Genomic DNA, 22206 nt, shown 5'->3' with positions numbered 1-22206 from the left:
GCTACAAGAGGAAGTTTAGTTCCTGGCTGAACGATAGATAACAGTAGATGTTGTGTGATAATGTGGATTTTTTCCAGTTTGCCCAATTCTCCTTTGATCATTCTCAGGAACATGTTGAGAGGCCAAAGGAGGAGATTGAGTCTAAGAATAGAAGAGAAACGTCGATCAATTACTTGCCTGTCGCAATTATCCAAAGTTTCTGCAAACTCTCACGCGAGTTTCACTCCACAAACGTCCAAGTCTCGATCCACAACCTCATCATTTTCATCGACCTGGCGGACGAACACTCCTGCATTTCAAAATCGAAATAAATCAAATGTTATTGTTATAGAAGATGACGAAGATCAACCCCCCGGTACAGGTACTAATGCCAAGACGTCGTCTAGAACATCGGCGCGTTTTCCAGGGGGGAGTTATGAAGCCTCTCAAACAAATAATGGTAAAAGAAAAAAGAAAAAGAGAAAGGGCAAACGAAGGTTTTATGCAGGAACAAAAACTCGGTATGGTTATTGTGTAATACGAATCTAATCTTGGGAAAAAAATAAATAAATAAAAATAGAAAAAGATTTTTCTTCGTCTCTTCCTGTATCCATCCAGGTGCGATGATCTTACATACTAACGTTAAATATTTTCATTCTATTTTAGATCAAAAAACATTAAGACTGACGCCAAGAAGACTGACGCTTCTTCCTACAACGCCAACAATCACATGAACAAACCTACAGTCAACAAATACCGATTTTTCTCGAAGAATCGAAATCATGGTTCGGGCAGTAGTTTGCCTGGACTGAGCATTCCTGTTAAGAAAGAACCATCCTGGTAGGAACTGGCAAATGTCATGTGACAGTTCTGTATGTACGTCTTTATATCGATATACTTAGAGGCTGTTCACATGATCCCGGTTGAGAGATTTGACAAAGCGTGCAATGAACTTTGACGGCTATTGAAATGAGTAAGTAACACGATTCTGGTAGTCTTGTGATCATTCTAACAATAGCATGTGGTTTTTTTTCAATACTTCTCAAAATCCAAAATCCATCCTAAACGGGCTCATGTGAACAGCCTCTTAATCTGCCAAGTTGCTATGGAAACAGTGACGAAGCTATGCCAAAAATTGTGTGCCCTTAAGGCAGTGTGCAATTCTATGCAATTTTTCTTGCAACTTGCAATGCAATTCTACTTTTTAAGAGATGTAAATTAGTGAGAAGGCTTCAAAGTTCAAAATGTAAGTGTAACTGAGAAAAGCCATGGATTGTAATAGAGACAAAAGTTCAGTCGTTGCCAATCTTACATCTCTCAAAAGAAGAATTGAATTGCAAGTTGCAGGAAAAATTGCACCGTGTAACAGGGCCTTTAATTGCATGACCTTGTGTGTGTCGCACCAGTCCAGCCGTACAGGACGTTAAAATCTTCATTGCGAATATAAAGAGTAATCGTAAAGAGTAATTATAATATAAGAGTAATATAAAGAATAGTCTTTCATACTCATGTATTAAAAGCCAAATCAAACGAGATGCCAGAGTTTATTACAAGTTAGCTAAGACCTTGGGATAATAAGAATTAAATATGAAACGTTTTGACCTGAGCATTCTAAGTCTTAAAAACAAACATGTGTGGGCAAGCTTCCCTAACAAGTGTACGTTAACTTGTTCCTGTTTTGAAAGTTATGAAAAAGTGCCACTTCTTAATATTACGACATGTACGTTCGTAAATATAGCGCGTCTTTTTCATGTTAATCAAAAACGTTACCCGTCGGGGTATGAATAATTAAACCACGCTGCATTTTTTAAGAGAAAATTGAAAAACGCGAACATAAGGGTGTGTTCATGCGACAAGTTGCATCCCTTTTGGTGTGGGTTTTCCTTAGCCGAAGTTTACCAAACAATGGCTGTAAAATGTCATGTATTTATTCCCTCGCAACCGCTTTTAATTGCCGTGAAATGGCGTTATAATGACGGGTATAAATAATTGATTGCGTGATACTCCCGGTGTTTGCATCAAAGCAATTATATCCCGCTATGAAATCAAGGTATTTTAGGCTGAGAAAACTAGTCGACCGAGAGCATTTAACATAAGTAGTGATTTTTCCGTCCAGTTGTGTTCTCGTTTCTGCTAAAACCGAGATTGTTTGCAGCCTACAACATCTCCGGCAGCCACCTGTAGAAAGCTCGCTTGCGGTGCAAGGAAGACGCGACGCTTCTGCGCAGTAATCATGCGCATTGCTGTCGTAGCCTTGATTCCCAATACGAGTCAATTGGTGTAGAAGTAGACAGAAAGCAGGTATCTGTAGAACTTTGCGTAAAATCTCCTAAGAAAATCCTACAATGTCAGACGACGATAAAGGTATGCAAGTCAAGTTACTCCAGTATATATATCGCGATGTCGATTTTGTATGTTGTTTCCTTTGGACTCCGTTCGTATGTTTAACCTGTATTTTGTGTGATTTGAAATCGCTTTCGCTAGGCGAGAAGAAGAAGGGGCTTTTCAACAGTCTTAAGAAGAAGAAGGGTAGGAAGAGTTTTCTATCTCGTTCGTTGACACACATCAGCGAGATGAGGTCACATCGACGGTCGGTAAATTTCGACCTCAAACAGGACGAGACAACGAATGCTGACACAAACCAACCACACGACCAAACTCAAACTAACCGAAAACATTCAAACATATCTTTAGGCGGCGGCCAAGCTCCCGAGAGCCCGGGTGGGCGACCTGAAAATCTCTCGCTCGACGGCGAGAGCTCGCCTGTGGAATTCTCTCCGGGCTCGACGGTGAGTGTTTCATTCAGTAAACTTCAGATTCCTATCATCTTCGATATCGAATGTTTGCAGTTCCTTCGTGTTCTACTTTGCATAATTGTAAGCGAAAGAATTTGAGGGTTACCGTCCTAATGTTTCTTAACGCTAAATGATGTTTGATATTTTGATATTGTCGGATGGAAAACATTTTGAAATATTGTGCTTTTCTCTAGCAATTTCTCCTCGTGAATATCGTTGTTTATGTGAAAGCGGAAGTAGTCGAGACATTCGCTTCCGGTTGTTAATTTGAGACAAATTGTTCTAATGGCTGTTCTAATATCTTTTATAGGCAGCGGCGGTTGCCAGAAGTGGCAAATTTGCCTTCTTCGCTCTCTCTGTAGAGCTAAAGGAGGGCATAAACTTGGCCGCCAGAGATAAGACAGGTATTTATACTTCATTTCTTTTCACTTTCCAGCCTCTTCGCTTAAAATTAGGCAAACTAAAGCAAGCGGAAGACACCCCGAGAGCGCGCTAATTTCACCTCTGTCTAGGCCACCAAAACATCAAAATACTTATATATTTTTAGATTTTATCATGTTTTTTAAGCAAATCTCACGCGCTCCAGAAGGTTCCGCAGTACTTGATATTAATATTGCAAGAAATCGCTGCGTGAATTTTGTAATAAAACTTGTTTTGATTTGAAAGAAAAATTTGTTATTTTACGCCACAACGTTTTGATATCGAACGTGAAAACATTTGAATTATGTTCTTATCCTACTCAAAATAAATTAAATATATTGAGCATTGTTTTCATGCATCGCTATATTTCGTGTCTAAAACGAATTAACTAATTATAATTGCTGTTTGCTGGTTAATCATTAACTAAAGGGAAATATTTGAAAATAGGCCTCATTTTAAGCATTGTGAGACAGTCATTTGTGTCAACAAAATATAAATGTATATCGAAGAATGTTTTGTTATCAGATATGTTTGCCAATGAAGCACATGTTAATTATTTATGATTGCCACAATTGTGCTTCTTTGCATGATACCTTTTAGACATATTGCACAGTGGGCCTACATAGTTAATTGATATCCCTAATTCCTTAAAAGCAAAACACCTCAAAATATCTGAGGATGCTTGTTCGGAGGTCTTTTAAGTTTGAGCCTAGGATAAATGAGAATTGTAACTGCTAATATTGTTTTCATGAACAAATTAAGATACTTTGGCTTGGCTTTTTGCCTGGAGGGCTTTGAACAACTAATCCCAAAAAAATTCGCTCAATCACAGCTACATCAGGCTTTTATAAAATAACCTTCTCTGTCATTCCTACTTATCTCACAGTTGCTAAAAAAGTATATCTCCAAACTTCAAGTCTGAATTCAACTGAGATAATCAATAGCCACTAGAATAAATAGAGGCTGTTTGGATATTCGTTTGTGGCTTAACTTGTGGTTATCTAACCCATATCCCCCTAATATAATCTACTTCTCCGGTCATGTATATGATTATTTTTTCCCTCAGGGAAAGACCCCTTCTGTGCAAATGATAAATTGTAACCAAAAAATAATGAATGCATTACTTTAACATGTAAAGCAATGATTTAAATTCATCTAAACTGATAATTATACGCTAATACTAAATACTAAATTATATTGTGAAGTCCGCAGGTTGTCTGAAGTAATGAGGTAAGATCTAAACAGTTGATTATTGTAACATTCAAACTGGCCAATCATAATGCATTCGCAATTCACACACTAGTCTCTAATTTAAATCCAAATATCTTAGTAAAACATTATTGAAAATGGATGGTTTGTACTAATTTAACCTTAATCAGCTTAAGATTCTGACAATTTCCCTCACTTTCTGGCCATAATACTAATTCTCAACACTAATCTTAATACTAATCTTAATCCTAATCCTAATACTAATGTTAATACTAATGACTAAAGTAACCTTACCTTGATTTGAGAATCCTTCCCCCTCTAGAACTAATAGATAAGCCTCAAACCTATACTAATCTGTCATAAATTATTGTACAAAATTACACTAACTTGCAATGCATTGCATTAAAATTCAACCACTTTATTGAACCAACATACTCTCAACTTTTGCCTTGTTTAGTGGACTTTCACACTCAATTCTTTCACGATAAACCATATGTTAAACCAATCACAAGAACGCCAGGTTTGAAATAAAATAAAGTGATTAATCATAACTAAAAGTAAATCAATTTTAAACCATAAATAAATTTAAACTTTAAACAAAATAAATTAAATTAAAATAGCTTTATAGCGTATTTATAAAATATCTCTAAACTAAAATTGGCATTCGTAGCGCGTCAATCATTCTACATTTCTACGTACATATTCCAAGCCAGAGTGAATATCATACACAATTTAATAGCCTTATTTTCTACGATTTTACAGGTACTAGCGATCCCTATGTTAAATTCAAGGCTGATGGAAAACAAATTTACAAAAGTCGAACCATTCCCAAAAATCTCAACCCCCAATGGAACGAGAAATTTTGCGTCCCGATCGAGGACATCAGCATGCCGCTTGTTATCAAAGTTTTTGATTTCGATCGTGTCAGCAGCGATGATCCGATGGGAACTGTCACTGTTGATTTATCAAAAATGGAAGTTAACAGGTAAGAACGGGTTTTATGTTAATCATTTCATGTCCAGAATCCACGAATATAATCCTTGATTCTAATCGTTTAGAGTTTAGTATAAGTAGTTGGGTAAGGATTAGGGCAGGTTTAGGATTTAAAGTTAGGATTATATTCGTGGATCCTGGACGTGAAATTACCACCGGTTTTATCTTCTATTGACTGAGATTAAGTGTTTTCAATCATGGCGTCTATCTGCTCCTGTTTTTCGTTTCAGGACTAGAATTGAATCAATGTTGATAGTCATTGTGTTATATCACCATCGTTCCTTCCGATGATTTAGAGGATTTTCCTGGATAAAACAGTGTTCTTCTACTGAGTTATTTTCTCTCATTTTAGACCAACAGATCTGACGTTAGATCTTCAAAGTGCCAGTGGAACAAATGAAAAGCTTGGTCAGATCACAGCAACCTTCAATTTGATGCCAAAGACGAACGAGGACAGGCAAGAGGTGAGTGAGTTTCTCGGTGTGGTTGACGCTGCTTTTCATCGCTGTTATTTGCGATATTTCATTGTGATATTCGTTAATGTCAAATCATAATTTGCAGTTGATGAGACGGGCCAGTCAACGAAGAGCAGCTCAAGCAAGAGAGAGTGGAAAAGCTCTACAAAAAGATGGAATTGTGTCGATTACGTTGGTCGAAGGACAGAAACTGATTGCTATGGATGACAATGGTATGGTTAGTTAGGGTGAACTTGTGTTTCAAGCCAATGAGCAAGATTGTACGAAATGGATCCTACCTTTTTTCTTCCCTACAGGGACCAGCGATCCGTATTGTCGTTTCAAGCTGGGGAATGAGAAATACAAGAGCAAGCATTGCAAGGAAACGTTGAACCCGCAATGGAAGGAACATTTTGACCTGAAATTCTTCGCAGATACTGACATGATTTTAGAAGTCAGTGTGTATGACAGAGATATCAGAAAGGATGAATTCATGGGAAGGTACTGGGAACGAGATTGTTATTGTGTCTGGTTAAAAAACTGTGTTATAACCCTCAGATGTTTTCAGACTAAACAGTTTGCACTGATTCTTTTGAATGGAACCATTTCAGAGTCAACATCGATCTTACAAAATACGAACGAGAAAGATCGCACAAGATCGAGGCAGAGTTAGAAGATGGTGCTGGTATTGTGATCATGCATGTGGGTGTGACTGCGATCGATATTCCTGGGTGCGAGTCGGACCTCAACGCTTACGTCGAGGAGCCGAACAGACGAGAGGAGATTGAGAAACAGTTTGCCCTGAAGAAAACTGGGAAGAAGATCAAGGAGATCGGGTGGTTGCAGGTTAAACTTCACAGAGCAGTTGGTCTTGCCGCGGCTGATATTGGTGGAGCCAGCGATCCATTTGCTGTCATTGAGTTGAACAATGCTCGACTTATGACTCCGACAATATTCAAGACATTGAATCCACAATGGGAGAGGATATATGAATTGTGAGTGCTTCATTGTCAGTCTCGTTTGAAACATGTGAACTCTAGTACTGCTGAAACGATAGCTCGGGAGGGCTGGAAGAGGAGAGGAGGGGAGAGGAGGGTTGTGAGGGGAAGGAGGGCTGAGAGGGTGGAGACGAGGGGAGAGGAGGGATAGGAGGGGATAGGAGAGGGGTAAAGCCAGTGCATGCCTTGAAATAGCAATAGCTTAGTTAATTGTATTCAATTTTCAATGAAGTGATATGTAGACGTGTCCATCATGAGTTATTATTCCAGTTACATTAGAGTTGACTATTTGAGACCAGTGTTAACAAGTCTATGGCATTATATGCACACAATCTAATGATGTCATCGTTTCTATAGTGACGTGAAAGACATTCACGATCTCCTACAGATCAGTGTGTATGATGAGGACAAACGAGGCGCTCCAGATCTGCTCGGCAAGGTTGCTATACCACTATTACAGGTAACTGTGTTCCTTTGAACTATATATACGCTGTATTTTATACTGGATAGTTCTACCAGTTCCGAACTGCTCCCCCTAGAAGTGATTGCTTCTTTATCAAAGCGAATTTGTTGTGCAAACAATTGAAATGAAATGGTACAATATTTTGTTTTAGATAACCCCGAGAGAGAAGCGTATGTACCAACTCAAAGACAAGACGTTAGAAAAGAGGGCAAAAGGACATTTAATCATGACCCTTGATGTCATTTATAACCCAATTAGAGCTGCAGTCAGAACAATCAACCCGAGAGAACCAAAAGTGTTGTATGAGGCACCGAAGTTTAAGCGACAGGTGAGCTGCTGTGGTTTGTGATCTTATACGATCTTAAGTTCCAACGTCTATTAAAACGAATTTCTTTTTAGTTACTACAAAGAAACATCGACCGTATTGGTAAAATTGGAGCAAGTGTTGCCTCGACAGGAGCATTTGTTGGTTCTCTCTTCACCTGGCAGTACAAGTTCCGGAGTGCTTTTGCATTCCTGGTCTATATTATGTTGGTTTTGAACTTCAATCTTTACCTTATCCCGCTTGGTGTTCTTCTGGCTTTTCTCAAACAATATGTAATCCATGTCCTACTCACTGAACGAAACGTGAATCCCGAGGATCAGGTAAGAATGACACAAACTTATGTGGCTTTCATTTGACAGAATTTGAGTTTGTCTGTGTAGAAAACCTGGATATCTGAATCAATCGTTTAATCCTTATTGTAATCTTTATGATCTATATCTTGTTATCTGGATCAATCGTTTAATCCTTATTGTAATCTTTATGATCTAATCTTGTTATCTGAATCAACCGTTCAATCCTAAATGTAATCTTTATGATCCTGTATCTTCTTATCTTAATTAATCGTTTAACCCTCAATCTAATTCAAACATCCAGGAAGGACCGCCACAAGACGACGAGGAAGACGACGATGATGACGAGGAAGATACGAAGAAGAAAGGCGTAAGTTTACATATTTCTTTAAATGATTTTCTCTCTTGTGATTGCCAACGCGAGTTTTCGATGTGTTCTGTGAATACTCAAAGGTGGAATGTTAATTTTTCTTAGGATAAAGGAAAGAGCTTTAAAGAGAAGATGGCGATGATAACGAATCTTTGTCAAACCATTCAAAATGCTTTGGATAACGTCGCGTCCATGCTTGAAAGAGCTAAAAAGTAAGAATCATATAACGTTGAAAAATCCACACCTCCACAAGCGATACTTACACAATGCGTTTTGATCTATTTTCTAGCTTGTTTAACTGGACTGTTCCGTTCGTATCCACCATGGTATGCGTTGCAATGACAGGCGCCACGCTAGTTCTTTATCTTGTGCCTATCAAATTTTTGTTACTGGCGTTTGGTAGGTTGATCTACAAACATATGAAGTATATGGTCTTACGTTAGCATTTGTAAAATTACATGAATCTCCCTTCCTTCAGGTATTAATAAATTCACAAAGAAAATCCGAAAACCAAATGCAGTCGATAACAATGAATTGATGGATCTTCTCTCAAGATTACCTTCGGATCCACAAATTGTAAGTTATTAATCTACTCTATAATATGAATTTTCGAAACGAAGGCCTTCCACTATTCAAATGATATTCTATATTCCAAATTACACACGAAATGCCGGGGGAGTAAACCTATTTCTTTGCATTACAGAAAGAACAGAAATTACTCAAAACAGATCCGTCGTTGCGTTTGAAGCGAATCGATCCTTAACACAAAACATTTTCGTGCATTTCCCATTTCATTTTCCAGTTTATATTCCGTGATAATGTGACGTAAGTGCTGTGGTTTCACAATCAGCTTTTGTATGAGAATATGAGAGTGAGACAGTGAATTTATATTAGCAGTATTTGTAATACAGCATTACCAATACATGCATCATTATGTCGTTTGAGATATCGTTGAAATAAGACGCTCCAAACATGACCATCGTACGTATTTTCAACTAAGCCTGAGGAGTATTTATTCAAACGAAAATGAAATGAAAATTTGGTTCGTAGGCAATTAGGTATAAGCGAATTGTATTTATTGGAATTTATTTATTCATATTATATTTAAATGTACATTATAAGGTTTTATTGTATAATTGTAAATAGTTTTAAGATAGTAATTGTTCAGTTCATCAATTTTTAGGCCGTTCAATATTTTTCACATACAATTATGATAATATACACACAATATGATAAGAAAAGTTTGTTTGTTTGTTTTCTGACAAGTAGTTTGATTTCCAATGGTGTTCAAAAAGTCATTGGTGGCGTACGCGTAGAAAACCAGTTCTTTGAGCATACACATTTTCTGCGCATGCTTGCAAGATCAATTTTTCTGGTCATGTTACCCAGAAAAACTTGGCTTACAAGACTTTAGCGGGCTTTGAAAACTTATTCAAGAATTACCAGTCGAGAAACGAGCGGTACGAGTACTGCAAATGTAGTGAACGTGGAGCTGTAGCTATGTCAATGCGGTAATATTAAATTTTCGTGTTTTGATATTTTTATCAATGTTTTTTAAAAAATGTATCTCAACTAGTTGTAGTTCAGGTATTGGTATGTATATATATAGTTCAGTGTACGCAAATACGCGCGGTTTTGCGCGGGAAAGTCGATCATTTTTGTAAACAAATCAAGCGGAGCTGAGCTCTGCTGAAACAAATGATCCAAGTATAAAGCTTTCCTGCAAATTATCCAAATAAACGTTTAAAAAATGGAAGTTTATGGCAATGATGTCGTGTTAGGAGACGCCGAGGATCTCTTTGCAATACCGCCTCCTTTGGATGAATCACTGCTTGTAGATGATCCTGCTAATATAGCAGCTCACGATGATGCTGAAAATCAAAATATTGATGGTGATCCAACTCAAGAAAACGACGGGAAAAAGAAGAAAAAACGGGCTTTTAAACCCAGAGTCAATTTAAATGATGAACGGTATGAAAATGTTTAAGAAAAAAGTAAAACTAGTACAAATAACAGAGGTTTAACACTCCTAGTTTGTAATTTCCAAATTTCCCAATTCCCAATTGTCTGAAGTATATAGTAAAATTACAGATTGTGTTCCAAAAATGGAATTCAAGCTTTGAAACACTTATGCTCTGAAGAGAACTTTAAAGGAAAAGGTCACGAGGTATTTACTGTTTACTAAATTAGCAGCAACTTCAATGCTACCAAGATCTATACACTGAATTGGTGCCTGTGACCAGGTACTAAATGTGTTTGAGTAGGCAAATTCTAGTGACAATATATATTCTGTCTTGACAGGTGTCGGACTTGAATAAACTTCTGTGTAGATTTGAACACTGGGCTCAATGCTTGATGCCAAGATGGCCTTTTAATAACGTTGTTCAGAAATGTGAATTACTTGGTAGCAAATCCAAAGTCAAGGTGCAGTTGAAAAATATGTTTTTGGGTCATTGTTTATTGCACAATAGCTTCATTTATGAAGTATTCATTTAGAATGAGCTTAAACGAATAAGACAAAGCGAGGAGGAGGTCATTCGTGGAGAACCTGATGAGGAAGGCAATGAAGAAACAGAAGGTATGTATTCAGAAATTTCTTTATATATAACTGAGCTTTCTACACTGCATGGTCAACACCATTCATTGAACATTCACTAGTTCCACTGAATCCTAAATTGTTTATCTTTGATTTTGTAAAATGTCTTTCAGGACAAGCTGAAACAATTGATGAAGAGCGGCCGACTGAAGCTATGACTCAACCTGATGTAAGTTCATGATCTTGATCTTTGTGACCTTTTTTCAATTTTTTGTTTTTTGTACATCAGGATTAAGCATTTAGCTCTTGTTTTTCAGACTGTTCAAGATGAGGCGCCCCCTGCTGAACTGACTGAAGAACAACGTGAAAAAATAAGACAAAACAGGCTACTTGCTTTTGAAAGACGTGAAGCTAAAAGGAGACGATTAGAGGAAGAAAGTCAAAGAGGTTAGTGAGTAGATCTTAATGCATTAGGAATAGATAAAAATAATGCATATAAGTATAACAGCAACAAAATTATATTTCAATGGTAATTTTGGTTTTTAGAGTCTCAAATAGAAGGTCTTACAGAAGCTGAAGAGGCAATGCTTCAAGAGGATTTCTCTGAGGAGCTAAATTCAGTTGAACCTGAATCAAGTTTGTCTACATATGAAAATGCAGAGGAAGATCAAATTTTAGAGGATGAATTGCCTGATGAGATAAGAGGCAGTGAAGATACCACAACAAATATCAATAAAAATGATGGTGAAAATGATGTCAATGATGAAGCCAGTGTTGTGCAAGATGTTGATGACAATTCTGAAAGTCACATTGCTCTTGAAAGGAAGGAATTTTGCTCACAATCAAACACTGAAACAGAACTAAATGATAATGAGATGTCAGATGGGGATGATGAAATTATTAATAGAAGCATGTTTGACCTAAACCCTGATTTAAACTCAGACACAAATAGTGAACCAACTATAAATTCAGGAGATAAAGAAGTTCTATTTAATGATTCACAACCAAATAGAATCGTAAATGAACCTGATGGCAGCTAGGAGAATGTCGCTATATATTTCTCAGCGCAACAATCAAATTTCTGTAAATTCACATACAATTAAACCACAGTATTACTGGAGAAACACCACAGACAAATTTGTGGAAATACTAATGTGGTTCAAATGTGGAAAAATGGATGTAGAAAGCTCTACAGATTACTACCATGTTAATTAACCTATTATATTAAAACTATTTTTATTGTTGATATAAGATAAATATTGTTGATCTATTAAATGTGTTGAGATAAATACTATAAAACAGGGACATTTCCTTGTCTTGATTATTGATAATTTGATCTTATTAGATTTATAGATTAAACCATTCAAATTTGAACAAGAAAAACGGAATTAGAACACCAGTAACTGGATGAAACGCTACTGTAACCATGAACACTGGTATACCAGATTACCAGTGAACTCTGTCTGGCTGGTATACAGGAGAAAGATTACCAGTGGAATTTCCTTTGATCACCAGCATCATTTGCCGCCACCTTTGAAGTTTTTCCGCTAGCCTAACAATCTCAGTTTTTATTAACCGTGGTCTGGTATACAGGAAAAATTACTGCAATCTGATTGGTTGACAATGTGCAATTCTCGTAATATCAAAAGTGGACCAGTTCGGAGTGGGCTTCCTATATCAAAATAATCCAATATGGCTTCTGAGGAAGAGGGTGACATGAGTGCCACTGCAACTACGGATACAAGCGATGAAAACAGCGAAAATATTTCAAGGCGACGAGGATTCGGAGTACGCTCTGGTTATGCAGACGAGGACTCGCGACCTCCGGTTGCCCAGACGAGCTTCTTTCAAAAAGGACGTGAATTTGAAAGCGCGTATGACAACCACAAGTTTACAGAAAAGGAGAAACAACAGTTGGCAACGTACGACAGTCTTGACTATTTCCCGCCGCACAGCGTCGTGTACAAGGTAATAATAGCAAGAAATATCTTGTAAGATTCGATGTTGCCTCTTTATGTTTTATGACTGAAAGTAACGATCTTTGTTTTCGGAACATTTGATCTCATTTCCGGTTCACGTAAATGTATCAATTTGCGCGTAATTGTAACATATTTAGTAAACCATTTGTACAGCTGGTAATGATAGGTACTGTACATATACCACCAAATGTGCAGTGAAACCTAAATTATGAGCCTCTACTTGACTTGACCATGTAAGGGAGGTGTCTATATATTGGGGAGGTCAGAGCTGGTGCTTTGAGACAGGTTTTTCTGTCTGATCCAATTCACTTCTAATGGATGTTGGATAGTCTGTTGACTTGCAATGTATATGGACAGCAAATCAGCTCAAGCAAATGCAGTACTGCTTTATCAATAACAGACTTCATTCCATACATCAGAATTCAGAAGTGAATTGGATCTGACAAAATTTGACTATATGCCTTTGCAGTTGTGCCCTAGAAATATTAGCCTAATTATTATTTTTATTCACCCAACTAAGAATTGGATAAAACGTCAACCAGCTCGCCTTGATTGGGACAGATGGGTAATGATGGGTCTTATTGGATTCACTGTGGGCTTTGTTGGCTTTCTACTCCATCAACTAATTGACCTTATCATGGAGTAAGTTATTTTCACCAGCAAGTGTTATTTATGTTATACTGATAGTTTGGCAAATTGGTTCATCATCAATTATAACAAATAATAATTATCTATCTTTGACAGTTTTAAATGGGAAATGGCCAATGAAATGATAAAGGTAACCTTTAAACACACTTAGTAATCTTGAGTAATAATGGTGATTGATAAGGGGACCTGGTCCCTTACTAAAGAGATGCTATATTGGGTATCTGGTGTCCCTTTGTTTTGTCAGAGGGAGACTCAAAGATTATTTATTCATTCAGGAAAAAGAATATGGCCTGGCATGGTTCTGGGTGGTAGGATATAGTGTTATCTTTGCTGTTCTTGGATCATCCATGGTTGTGGTAGGTATTGTATGGTATTTTGGTTATCTAATCCGGTGGAAACACACTGAAAATTTGCAAATCTTTTACAGTTCTTTCGTCCAGCAGCAGCTGGTTCTGGCATCCCAGAACTGATTGGATTTCTGAATGGCACTATCATTCGTCGCATTTTCAATGTGAAGACAATGGTAGTGAAATTCTTCTCCTGCGTTTGTGCTGTGGCATCAGGCTTGCCTGTTGGTCCAGAGGGTCCTATGATTCATTTAGGGTAATGTATTTGTAAGCATTATTCATTTACTCCAAACATGTCTTCAAATAAATGACTACAACACCTTGATTATAACTGCTAATTCACCAGAGTGTAGTTAAGGAAGCGAAACTCATATCAGATTCACAACTTAATTTCTACAATTTTCTTTCCTTCAGTGGATTGATTGGTGCTGGTCTAAGCCAATTTCGTTCCTCAACGCTCAAACTAAACCTTCCGTATTTTCAAAGATTTAGAAATCCTGAAGACAGGCAAGTTTGTGAAAATTAAGCTACAGTAGATTCCTTGACAATGATACCATTTCTGTGTACATAAATCAAGGATATGTAACATGATTTCTCGCACAGACGCAACTTTATCTCGGCGGGAGCTGGTGCAGGTGTTGCGAGTGCTTTTGGTGCTCCTGTTGGTGGTCTGTTGTTTGCCATGGAGGAAGTATCATCATTTTGGAACATGAAATTATCATGGCAGATTTTCTTTTGCACCATGGTCGCCACCTTTACCACTGTAAGCAAGCTAGTGTATTCAAAATTTGATTCCTCTATCCCCAGTCGTCGTTTAACTCGATTGTAGGGGTACCTTCTGCATTTCCTTAGTCTTAGAATGCAAATTGACGGACCTTTTGCATGTATATGTAAATGTTTTTACCTAACCTTTACCTAACTAAAACAACGTTTTTTATTCCTTCCATAGGATCTCTTTAACTCAGCTTTCAAAGGTTTCAAATACGAAGATGATTTCGGTTTATTTAAAGCAGAGCGATACATTCTCTTTCAGGTATCCGACTATTGGTTTACTACTTTCATTGAGCAGGATAATACTCTTTTTAAGAGCTTTCATCTCACTTGTTTTATGTTATTAATTCATTTCAGATTGATCACGGAGTCGCCCTACATATTCTCGTGTTTATTCCAGTTGCCGTACTAGGATTTTTGGGTGGGATTTTAGGAGCGGTTTTTACTTTTATCAATTTAAAGGTATAACCAGGTTGCTATGCCTTGTATTCATATTTATAGCACAAACAACTGGTTACTTAATCCTCAGTTTTCTTCGTTTAAGATTAACAGGTTCAGGAGATATCATCTTGCAAGAATAAAACGTAAATGGCTGAATAACTGTGTCCGAGTGTTTGAAGTGTTTTTGCTCATGGTAATGCTCTATCATTGTCGATGTTCAAATGATATCGAAGTGACCCGTTGAAACTTGAAAAAGCAATTTCAAAACAATGTATATTATTTTAGGTAATCGTTGGAACAGTCGCTGTTTTCCTGCCAGCTCCTTTTCCATGTTCTAAATTTGAGTGTTCTTTTGAGGGATCAAAATTTGAGTAAGTCATTGTAAAAAAACAACTAAACTTATCTCGATTTTGCAAGTTTATTGCGTGACCAGTGGTATAAAGTACCGCTATAACCTAATGTTATATATTTTGAATGTTTCTCAAGTGATGAGTGTTTGGTTGAGCATCGCAGTCCATTGCATACAGAGAGAACTGTGAATAATTACACTTGTGAGGAAGGAATAACGGTAATGATGAACGGAACGAAATACACAAACGGTTCATTCAACCAAGGTACCCTTTCATTCGCTCTGTATAGCTGCGTCTTGGTAGTTAAACTAGATGAGAAAATCTGTAACTGAATGATTGCTCTGTTTTCTATAGTTGCAACGCTGCTGTTTGCAAGTGGGGAGGAAGCAATCCATCATCTCTTCTCAAGAGATACTCATAGAGAATTCACATACGGGTCAGTGAGACGCCGCCAACGACTGTTAACGTTATGAAAAAGCGAAGCAAAAAACACTGACAAGTACTTCTTCCATTTAGTCCATTATTGACCGTATTAGTGGTGTATTTTATCTTGGCGTGTTGGGCGGCAGGAACGTCGATTTCCAGCGGCCTTGTTGTGCCAATGCTGTAAGTATTAATTATAGAAATCTTATCGCGTTTCGCTTCCACAGTTTGCAAGGTCCGCGAGCCAGCCACCATCATGATCGGAGTGTTTGATAGTTTTATAGGTGGAACTTATGGAAGAGTTATTGGCAAGTTGATGGTTGATTTGTTTGGTGTTCACACAGAGGGTCAATGGGCTTGGATGGACCCTGGAGCCTTCGCCTTGATTGGAGCGGCCTCGTTTTTTGGTGGGGTGTCCAGGTTGACCATGTCTTTGACCGTCATAATGGTGAGGGAAATATACTCAGTCATGAAATTTACCCAGATATATTTGTTTGTTCCACCCTCTTTATCGCACTGGCGATTTAATAGAAAGTTAAACGTGTTCAAAACTTGACTGTTTTAGATTGAAATTACGAATGATATTCAATTCTTACTGCCAATCATGGTAGCAATCATGGTCTCAAAGTGGGTCGGAGATTTCGTGACTCATCCGTTGTATCACGCGCTTCTTGAATTCAAATGTATCCCTTTCTTGGACTCTGAACCTGTTGTGTTTACTCATGGTGGAAAAAAGAAGTAAGAAGGCTCTCATTTGCTCTCTTCTCATTTGCTGAACACATTAAAACAATAGTGAATAGACTTTCTCATTTGTTGCAACTATAGCTTGATTGATTACTCTGGCAAACTTCGCTGAAGTTAGAGCATTGAACATTGCTTTTAGTTAATGGGTTTTTCCATATTCTTTCTACTTATCTCTTTATTTAGTGTTAATTTAGAGTTGTATCAAGCAAAAGATGTTATGTCTTCACCAGCTGAGGTGAGTCAAAAGTAGACTGCTTTCTTTTAGCCATATTTAAAAAATTTGTTTCAATGAGAAAATTTGTCTTGTAGGTGTTGCATTTGTCAGTGAGTGTTCAACAGTTGGCCCGTGTGTTGCTAGAGACACCTCATGGAGGATTTCCTATTGTGAAGAAACTACGCCATGGTGATGAAGTGTTTATTGGACTCGTTACAAGGTGAAGATTGTTAGGAAATAACTTCATTCAATAAATAGTTATTGGGGCTTGGTTTGAGCAGTATTTTTCCCACTCAAGGCCCATTGAATTGAGAGTTCTTTCATCTAGGTTGGATATTAGTATTCTGTTGTCGCATAAGAAATTCAGCAGCAGTGGTCCTCACAGCAGCCCTGATGGAGCGCAGAATTATGAAATAACTGATGTGGATTATGAAAAGGTTTGTATGAAAATGAAAAGAGATATGAACTAGGGTGTTCTGAAAGCGCACTAATCTTTCTTCGAATTTGTAGCTTTCCGTTACCTACCTTCCCAATGCAGATGATTTAAACAACAAGTTACATAAATATGTTGATCAGGAACTATATGCTAATATTTTTGTTGACCTGGTAAGAAATCAAAATACGTCTTTTCTATATCAGTCTCAAATCTCTTCCACAATTGTATGACATAGCAGTGATCCGCTTTTCTTATAGTCACCTTATGTCAACGACTCAGCTCTAAGTGTCCAATCAAATTTTTCACTGCACAGAACCTACATTATATACCGAACCTTGGGATTAAGGTAGATGATAAAACTTATTTATTCCTGGTTTTCTCAAAATTGAATTTGACTGCAATTTCCATGTTTTTTTCCAAGGCATTTGACTGTGGTTGATAGATGCAATGGGTGAGTACAATGAAAGTATGTACAGCACTTCAACTGGTATTCAAATGTCGGAAATTAATGAGCATTTAATGAAAATTTTAGGGTAGTTGGAATGATTACCAGGAAAGACCTGATGGGCTTCAATCTTGAGGAGAAAATTGGTCAAATCATTGAAAAGCAACAGGAACATACACACATTGAGATGTCTGGACCTGTATGAGACCATGATGAGACTGATGCATGATATCTTGTGATTCCAGAAGCCATAAATAGCTGAGCTGATGCACTCTTAAGTTCAGGTATTTTACTAACATATATGATATATATTTTCGATTAGTTTTTTTATCATATTCTTTAAATTATTCCCTATGTTTGTGGGCATGCAAGTTTGAGTATGTGAATAATTGCAATTGGTCAAATAACATACTAAAAATCATATAATTTATTGATAATTCACACAATGAAATAGACACAATTTTGAAATAAAAGTATGAAGTTTATTTTTTAAAAGTGGTTATCCAAAAGTATTGTAACATAATGCTATAAGTTAGCACCACAAAGAGGCAATAATTTTATATAATCTGAACAACCATTGAACAGCAGCAACCAATGTTAAAAAACTTGCAGTTCAATCCGTATCCATCACAACTTTTTTGACTTTGATCCATCATATTTTGAATGAGTTGAGTACCAAATGGCATATGGGAGGAATATTGTTGGGACAGTCATCAAACCAAATATACCCCAATCAAGCTAGAAAGAGCAATAAACATTGTAAGTTTAGGTGATTTTACCTTGCATTATAATGTACTTGATATGTTGTTTTTATTTACTATTAAGAGCAGCAATTTCATTCAAGTATATGTTGTCCTCTTTCTATAAGTACAGTACTTACGACATGTGGGGCATGTCTCCTGTTGAATGTCTTTGAGTCCATAACAAATGCTTCACCAAAAGCAGTGGAATACACAACCTTTGAAACAAGAATTGTTTTAAAATATCTCATACAGTTATGACCTAGGTATACACTGCTAGTGACATTGGATATCTTCATAGGAAATTATAGAGCAAGGAGCTGTATCTTACCTGCTGGTCTGCATCCTCTTTGGGTTGGTAGGTCACCATTGCAGACGTTATATTAAATACACCAGATCGTAATGGTTTTAAAATTAAGTTATGAGAGACATTAGCTCCTCTGAAACTTATTAAGGAGATTGATCAATGCAGCAAATGTCATTTATTAGTTTTGTGTTAGTTAAGAATTGGAATATCCAAAGGTAACTAGCAATTCTTGGTAAAGTAAACCATTGTATGAAGTACCCTTTGTCAAGATGACAAGAAGGCAGCTAAACTGAAATGTACCATCATACAAAAAGGATACGGTGCAATACTTTGCCACCTCACTGACAATTGACCATTCACAATTTCAAAATCATCCGAACTAAATGTCTCTTCTACTAATGATACTGAAGTCGCTGGACTTGAGCCAACATTATAAATTGCATAGCTAACGGTTAGATCTCGTCCTTCCACAACGAACTCGTTAAGAACTCGTTTAGAGACTAACAGATGGGCAGAATCAGAACTATCTGCTGCACAGCAACCATAAAGAGAAATAAACACCAGGGCCAAGCTTGATAAAATCCACTGCAAAGAAAATAGTTGTTTTCAGCTGAAATCTCAAGACTTTTAATCTCAGGATTTTTATCACTGATTTACTCAAGCACTGTAATTCCAATCCTAAATCCTAATACAGTAGTGATAGGTAAATCAACTATCTCGTGCCAGTATGAGCAATTGCTACTTTTGATCGTTCTAATTGGTGATATTGTAGCAAAATGTATATATGCCCTACTGCCTCGAAATCATTGATAAAATGACACATCTGAAAGCTTCAGAACACAAGTGAATGGAAAAGGAAGGTGAAACTATGAGGTTCGTACCATTTCTATAACAATTTATCTTTGTCCTCGTGTATTTCTCTTGTTGTGACTCATCAATAGACAAAAAGAACGAGAATTAGAGTATTTCGATTTATGGGCACCAGGGTCCGCGACTCCGCGCGGTGCCAAAGAAACCTGCAACTCCCCCCCTGAAACTGTATATTATTTGTTTTATACTCGGGGGAGAAGCGGAGCTCTGAGGTGGAAAAGCATGTTAATAAGCCCCATATTTTCTGTATTTTTTTCTTTCATATATGTCGTTTTGGAAATATTTAAAGTAATAGCAAAATATTTATCGATTCTTAGGAAAATGTTTACGGTTCCGATCTTTCCCCGAAGTTGATGACAGCTCCACGAGCTCATCCTGAAATATTGAATTTTACGTAGTGCTGGTCTCTGAATGACTACAGAGTTCACTGGAGTGGTTCATTCATGGCTGTAAAATATTAAATTCCAATGATGCTTAGTAATGTCCAAAGCAGTGAGATATGCCGTTTCCCTCCTCTCAAATGATCAAAAAGCCTTCATTTCAGCAAAATTTGAGCAGGTATGAAACTTGAGACTGTTCAGTGAGACTGATCTATATTTACATCGATATATTTTCAACTGGACTAAACTATTCAGTAATAATGAATGATTTATATACATTATATTATGTATTATATATTTTGTAGTGCTGTTTGTCAGTACTTGGTTGTCAAGACAATCAAATCAATGTTGCATTTCAACTAAATGGTAAAGAATTAAGAATTGAACCAAACCGTCATGGTGCTAGGTTGGAGGTATGGTTGGTTTTTGACACTTCTTGCTAATTTCATAACCCCTGTTGTGCCTTCACAGGCTTAAAACCCCCACCCTTTTTCATTCCTCAGCACCCAGAGAGCTGTCCCTGTCGATTCTTGACAGCATCAGACATATTGAGTATCAACGAGCACTCCGGAAGATCAGGAGTCAGAGTTGGTGTATCATTTGTCATCCAATCAGCTGATGGCTGTGTATTACTCACAAAAAGGCCAAAAACAATGCGAAGTTTCCCAAATATTTGGGTGACACCAGGTGTGAATATAGTAATCCTTGTTTAACATAACAGGTTGAATTATGATTATGCACTGTCTAGTATGGTACCTGAGAAGATTTTTTCATTAATTCATTTATTCAAATATTTTAGGTGGTCATATAGAAAATGGTGAAACAGTGAGTGATATTTTCGTCATTTCCAATTACATTGAGGGAATTATGTATTGTGAGATCCTCAACAACATTACATGTCTTTTGTGTAGCTAATACAGGCAGGCATTCGTGAAATTCATGAAGAGACTGGGGTGTTGACAATTGAAAGTAACATAACAATGTTAGGATTATGGGAGGTAAGTATTATTAACATATGTTTCTAAAATAACTACTTGTAGGCCAAGGTTTGGAAGGTGATATCCAGTGGTAAACTGTTATATTTCTTGAAATGTCAAAAACTGTCTTCGCATTTTCCAGAATATTAAAGGTAAAGGTATTTCTATGCTAAATATGAATTATTTTTCTTTCAGTCGGTCTATCCACCCGTTCTAGGAATGGGTCTACCAACGGCCCACCATATTGTGGTGTACATGTTAGCACGGCTACCCCAAGATCACCGAGAGATTGAACTCAAGTTGCAAGAGAGCGAAGTGAGTGCTGCAGCCTGGTTGGACAGAGATACTGTAGCAGAGATTGTTCAAAGTGATGAGTACGGCAAAACTAGAAATGCTGTTCAGAAATATTTTAAGTATGTTTGCCTGCATTCTAAAACACATTGTTTAATGCAAACTAGTTTGGCTATTATTACAATATCTGTTCACAACAGTTGTGATTATGATTCTTTATTCTTTAGAGTGAAGTTGATAGAGAATGGACAACAAGTTGACAAGAATTTCCCACTGTCCATACTCATGGCTTGCATGCCGACATCAGAAGATTGGACACAAGAAAGATTGTCAAGTGGAAGTAAATTTGCATTACGACAATGGCTGGAGCATTGCGATACACCAGAGTAAGAAAGACACTATATATTGCTTTGTTCTCTTCCAAAATCACTACAGTATTTATTGTATAGGTCTCACCCTAAGCAGTGATGTATAATGGTGGTCCTCAGGCAGTTTTATGTCTGAACAAGACTACAATTCAAAAATGATTCACCTACTACTAAATCAGTATATAGTATGTTGTACGTTCTTAAATAACATGATGTCATCATATAACAGACACTCTTCAATAAAGCATATCTAATATGTTTTTAAATAAGAAAGATGCCATCATATCCTATTTTCCTCTATAGGTTTGTCTATGATTAGCTTGTCAATAAGTTTTGAGAATCCCTCCTGTGCACTATTTTTATCTTGAGATGAGCATGCGTGAATTATCCAGTCGTAATCTTGAGCAATTTCATTGAGCTTTAGAATTTCCACAACCTAGAATCATAAATGAAATACCTAACTGTAATTATAGTTAGCATATTCATGCAATAGCATTGTTAACAGCATTGTTTATCAAAATATCACACCTCGTCCTTGTCTTTAGCATTGCTCAAGTCTTGTTTGTTGGCTAAGATTAATAATGGTAGGCCACTAAGTGTTGTGTTGCACAGAACTTTAGACAAACATTGCGCTGCCTCATT

At 37.0% G+C, this 22206-nt stretch overlaps 5 protein-coding genes across 6 annotated transcripts; 4 read left to right on the top strand and 1 right to left on the bottom strand.

The window, feature by feature from the left end:
- The first annotated feature begins 2324 nt into the window (after positions 1–2324).
- LOC114522536 (multiple C2 and transmembrane domain-containing protein 1-like) lies at positions 2325–9527 on the top strand. The gene is made up of 18 exons (XM_028543246.1): positions 2325–2343; positions 2464–2508; positions 2674–2768; positions 3085–3178; positions 4861–4923; positions 5166–5388; positions 5749–5860; positions 5958–6084; positions 6169–6352; positions 6463–6846; positions 7207–7309; positions 7464–7640; positions 7712–7957; positions 8232–8297; positions 8403–8509; positions 8587–8696; positions 8776–8873; positions 9001–9527. The coding sequence occupies exons 1-18, from the start codon at positions 2325–2327 to the stop codon at positions 9058–9060; spliced, it is 2313 nt and encodes a 770-aa protein (XP_028399047.1). The 3' UTR covers positions 9061–9527.
- A 519-nt stretch (positions 9528–10046) lies between these two features.
- Positions 10047–12042, top strand: LOC114522617 (TIMELESS-interacting protein-like). Its single transcript, XM_028543351.1, has 7 exons — positions 10047–10268; positions 10389–10464; positions 10599–10721; positions 10794–10875; positions 11007–11062; positions 11151–11280; positions 11380–12042. Exons 1-7 carry the CDS (start codon positions 10048–10050, stop codon positions 11871–11873), a joined length of 1182 nt encoding a protein of 393 aa, XP_028399152.1. The 5' UTR covers position 10047; the 3' UTR covers positions 11874–12042.
- Positions 12043–12532: 490 nt separating this feature from the next.
- On the top strand, positions 12533–19543 carry LOC114522678 (chloride channel protein C-like). 2 transcript variants are annotated; one of them, XR_003686933.1, is made up of 24 exons: positions 12533–12801; positions 13333–13454; positions 13557–13590; positions 13736–13816; positions 13888–14063; positions 14222–14314; positions 14411–14570; positions 14757–14840; positions 14936–15040; positions 15123–15212; positions 15305–15390; positions 15506–15633; positions 15724–15805; positions 15886–15975; positions 16069–16240; positions 16358–16530; positions 16720–16771; positions 16846–16970; positions 17079–17187; positions 17261–17356; positions 17444–17532; positions 17608–17637; positions 17719–17915; positions 19451–19543. XR_003686933.1 is itself a non-coding variant. In XM_028543416.1 (23 exons), the coding sequence occupies exons 1-23, from the start codon at positions 12550–12552 to the stop codon at positions 17834–17836; spliced, it is 2547 nt and encodes an 848-aa protein (XP_028399217.1). In that variant the 5' UTR covers positions 12533–12549; the 3' UTR covers positions 17837–18097. The 2 variants fall into 2 exon arrangements, 1 of the variants encoding a protein (XP_028399217.1); XM_028543416.1 differs by lacking the exon at positions 19451–19543 and having other exon boundaries at positions 17719–18097.
- LOC114522679 (translocon-associated protein subunit beta-like) lies at positions 18155–19659 on the bottom strand. Its single transcript, XM_028543417.1, has 5 exons — positions 19560–19659; positions 18998–19263; positions 18703–18811; positions 18512–18589; positions 18155–18369 (listed from the first exon to the last, which is right to left on the bottom strand). The coding sequence occupies exons 1-5, from the start codon at positions 19560–19562 to the stop codon at positions 18259–18261; spliced, it is 567 nt and encodes a 188-aa protein (XP_028399218.1). The 5' UTR covers positions 19563–19659; the 3' UTR covers positions 18155–18258.
- Positions 19660–19954: 295 nt separating this feature from the next.
- Positions 19955–21612, top strand: LOC114522590 (nucleoside diphosphate-linked moiety X motif 17-like). Its single transcript, XM_028543322.1, has 7 exons — positions 19955–20106; positions 20234–20341; positions 20432–20615; positions 20728–20753; positions 20840–20926; positions 21101–21318; positions 21424–21612. Exons 1-7 carry the CDS (start codon positions 20029–20031, stop codon positions 21584–21586), a joined length of 864 nt encoding a protein of 287 aa, XP_028399123.1. The 5' UTR covers positions 19955–20028; the 3' UTR covers positions 21587–21612.
- Positions 21613–22206: the final 594 nt, after the last annotated feature.

Source organism: Dendronephthya gigantea, unplaced genomic scaffold, assembly GCF_004324835.1.
Source record: "Dendronephthya gigantea isolate DGI-Jeju-01 unplaced genomic scaffold, DenGig_1.0 000023F, whole genome shotgun sequence".
Classification (NCBI taxonomy): Eukaryota; Metazoa; Cnidaria; class Anthozoa; order Malacalcyonacea; family Nephtheidae; genus Dendronephthya; species Dendronephthya gigantea.
This window is presented reverse-complemented; position numbering and strand designations above follow the sequence as displayed.

What these genes read in the sequence shown, in the direction of transcription:
- LOC114522536 (XM_028543246.1), top strand. An exon ending in CAGTCTTAAGAAGAAGAAGG is followed by an intron (nt 2,509 to 2,673) that starts GTAGGAAGAGTT and finishes ACATATCTTTAG; the next exon opens with GCGGCGGCCAAGCTCCCGAG. An exon ending in GGCCGCCAGAGATAAGACAG is followed by an intron (nt 3,179 to 4,860) that starts GTATTTATACTT and finishes TGCCTTGTTTAG; the next exon opens with TGGACTTTCACACTCAATTC.
- LOC114522617 (XM_028543351.1), top strand. Translation starts at nt 10,048, where the DNA reads ATGGAAGTTTATGGCAATGATGTCGTGTTAGGAGACGCCGAGGATCTC. An exon ending in GTCAATTTAAATGATGAACG is followed by an intron (nt 10,269 to 10,388) that starts GTATGAAAATGT and finishes GTAAAATTACAG; the next exon opens with ATTGTGTTCCAAAAATGGAA. An exon ending in TTAAAGGAAAAGGTCACGAG is followed by an intron (nt 10,465 to 10,598) that starts GTATTTACTGTT and finishes CTGTCTTGACAG; the next exon opens with GTGTCGGACTTGAATAAACT.
- LOC114522678 (XM_028543416.1), top strand. Translation starts at nt 12,550, where the DNA reads ATGAGTGCCACTGCAACTACGGATACAAGCGATGAAAACAGCGAAAAT. An exon ending in CTAATTGACCTTATCATGGA is followed by an intron (nt 13,455 to 13,556) that starts GTAAGTTATTTT and finishes TATCTTTGACAG; the next exon opens with TTTTAAATGGGAAATGGCCA. An exon ending in ACTCATGGTGGAAAAAAGAA is followed by an intron (nt 16,531 to 16,719) that starts GTAAGAAGGCTC and finishes CTCTTTATTTAG; the next exon opens with TGTTAATTTAGAGTTGTATC.
- LOC114522679 (XM_028543417.1), bottom strand. An exon ending in AAGAGGATGCAGACCAGCAG is followed by an intron (nt 18,590 to 18,702) that starts GTAAGATACAGC and finishes CTTGTTTCAAAG; the next exon opens with GTTGTGTATTCCACTGCTTT. An exon ending in GGAGACATGCCCCACATGTC is followed by an intron (nt 18,370 to 18,511) that starts GTAAGTACTGTA and finishes TGCTCTTTCTAG; the next exon opens with CTTGATTGGGGTATATTTGG.
- LOC114522590 (XM_028543322.1), top strand. Translation starts at nt 20,029, where the DNA reads ATGTCCAAAGCAGTGAGATATGCCGTTTCCCTCCTCTCAAATGATCAA. An exon ending in CAATGTTAGGATTATGGGAG is followed by an intron (nt 20,927 to 21,100) that starts GTAAGTATTATT and finishes TTTTTCTTTCAG; the next exon opens with TCGGTCTATCCACCCGTTCT. An exon ending in GCTGTTCAGAAATATTTTAA is followed by an intron (nt 21,319 to 21,423) that starts GTATGTTTGCCT and finishes TTTATTCTTTAG; the next exon opens with AGTGAAGTTGATAGAGAATG.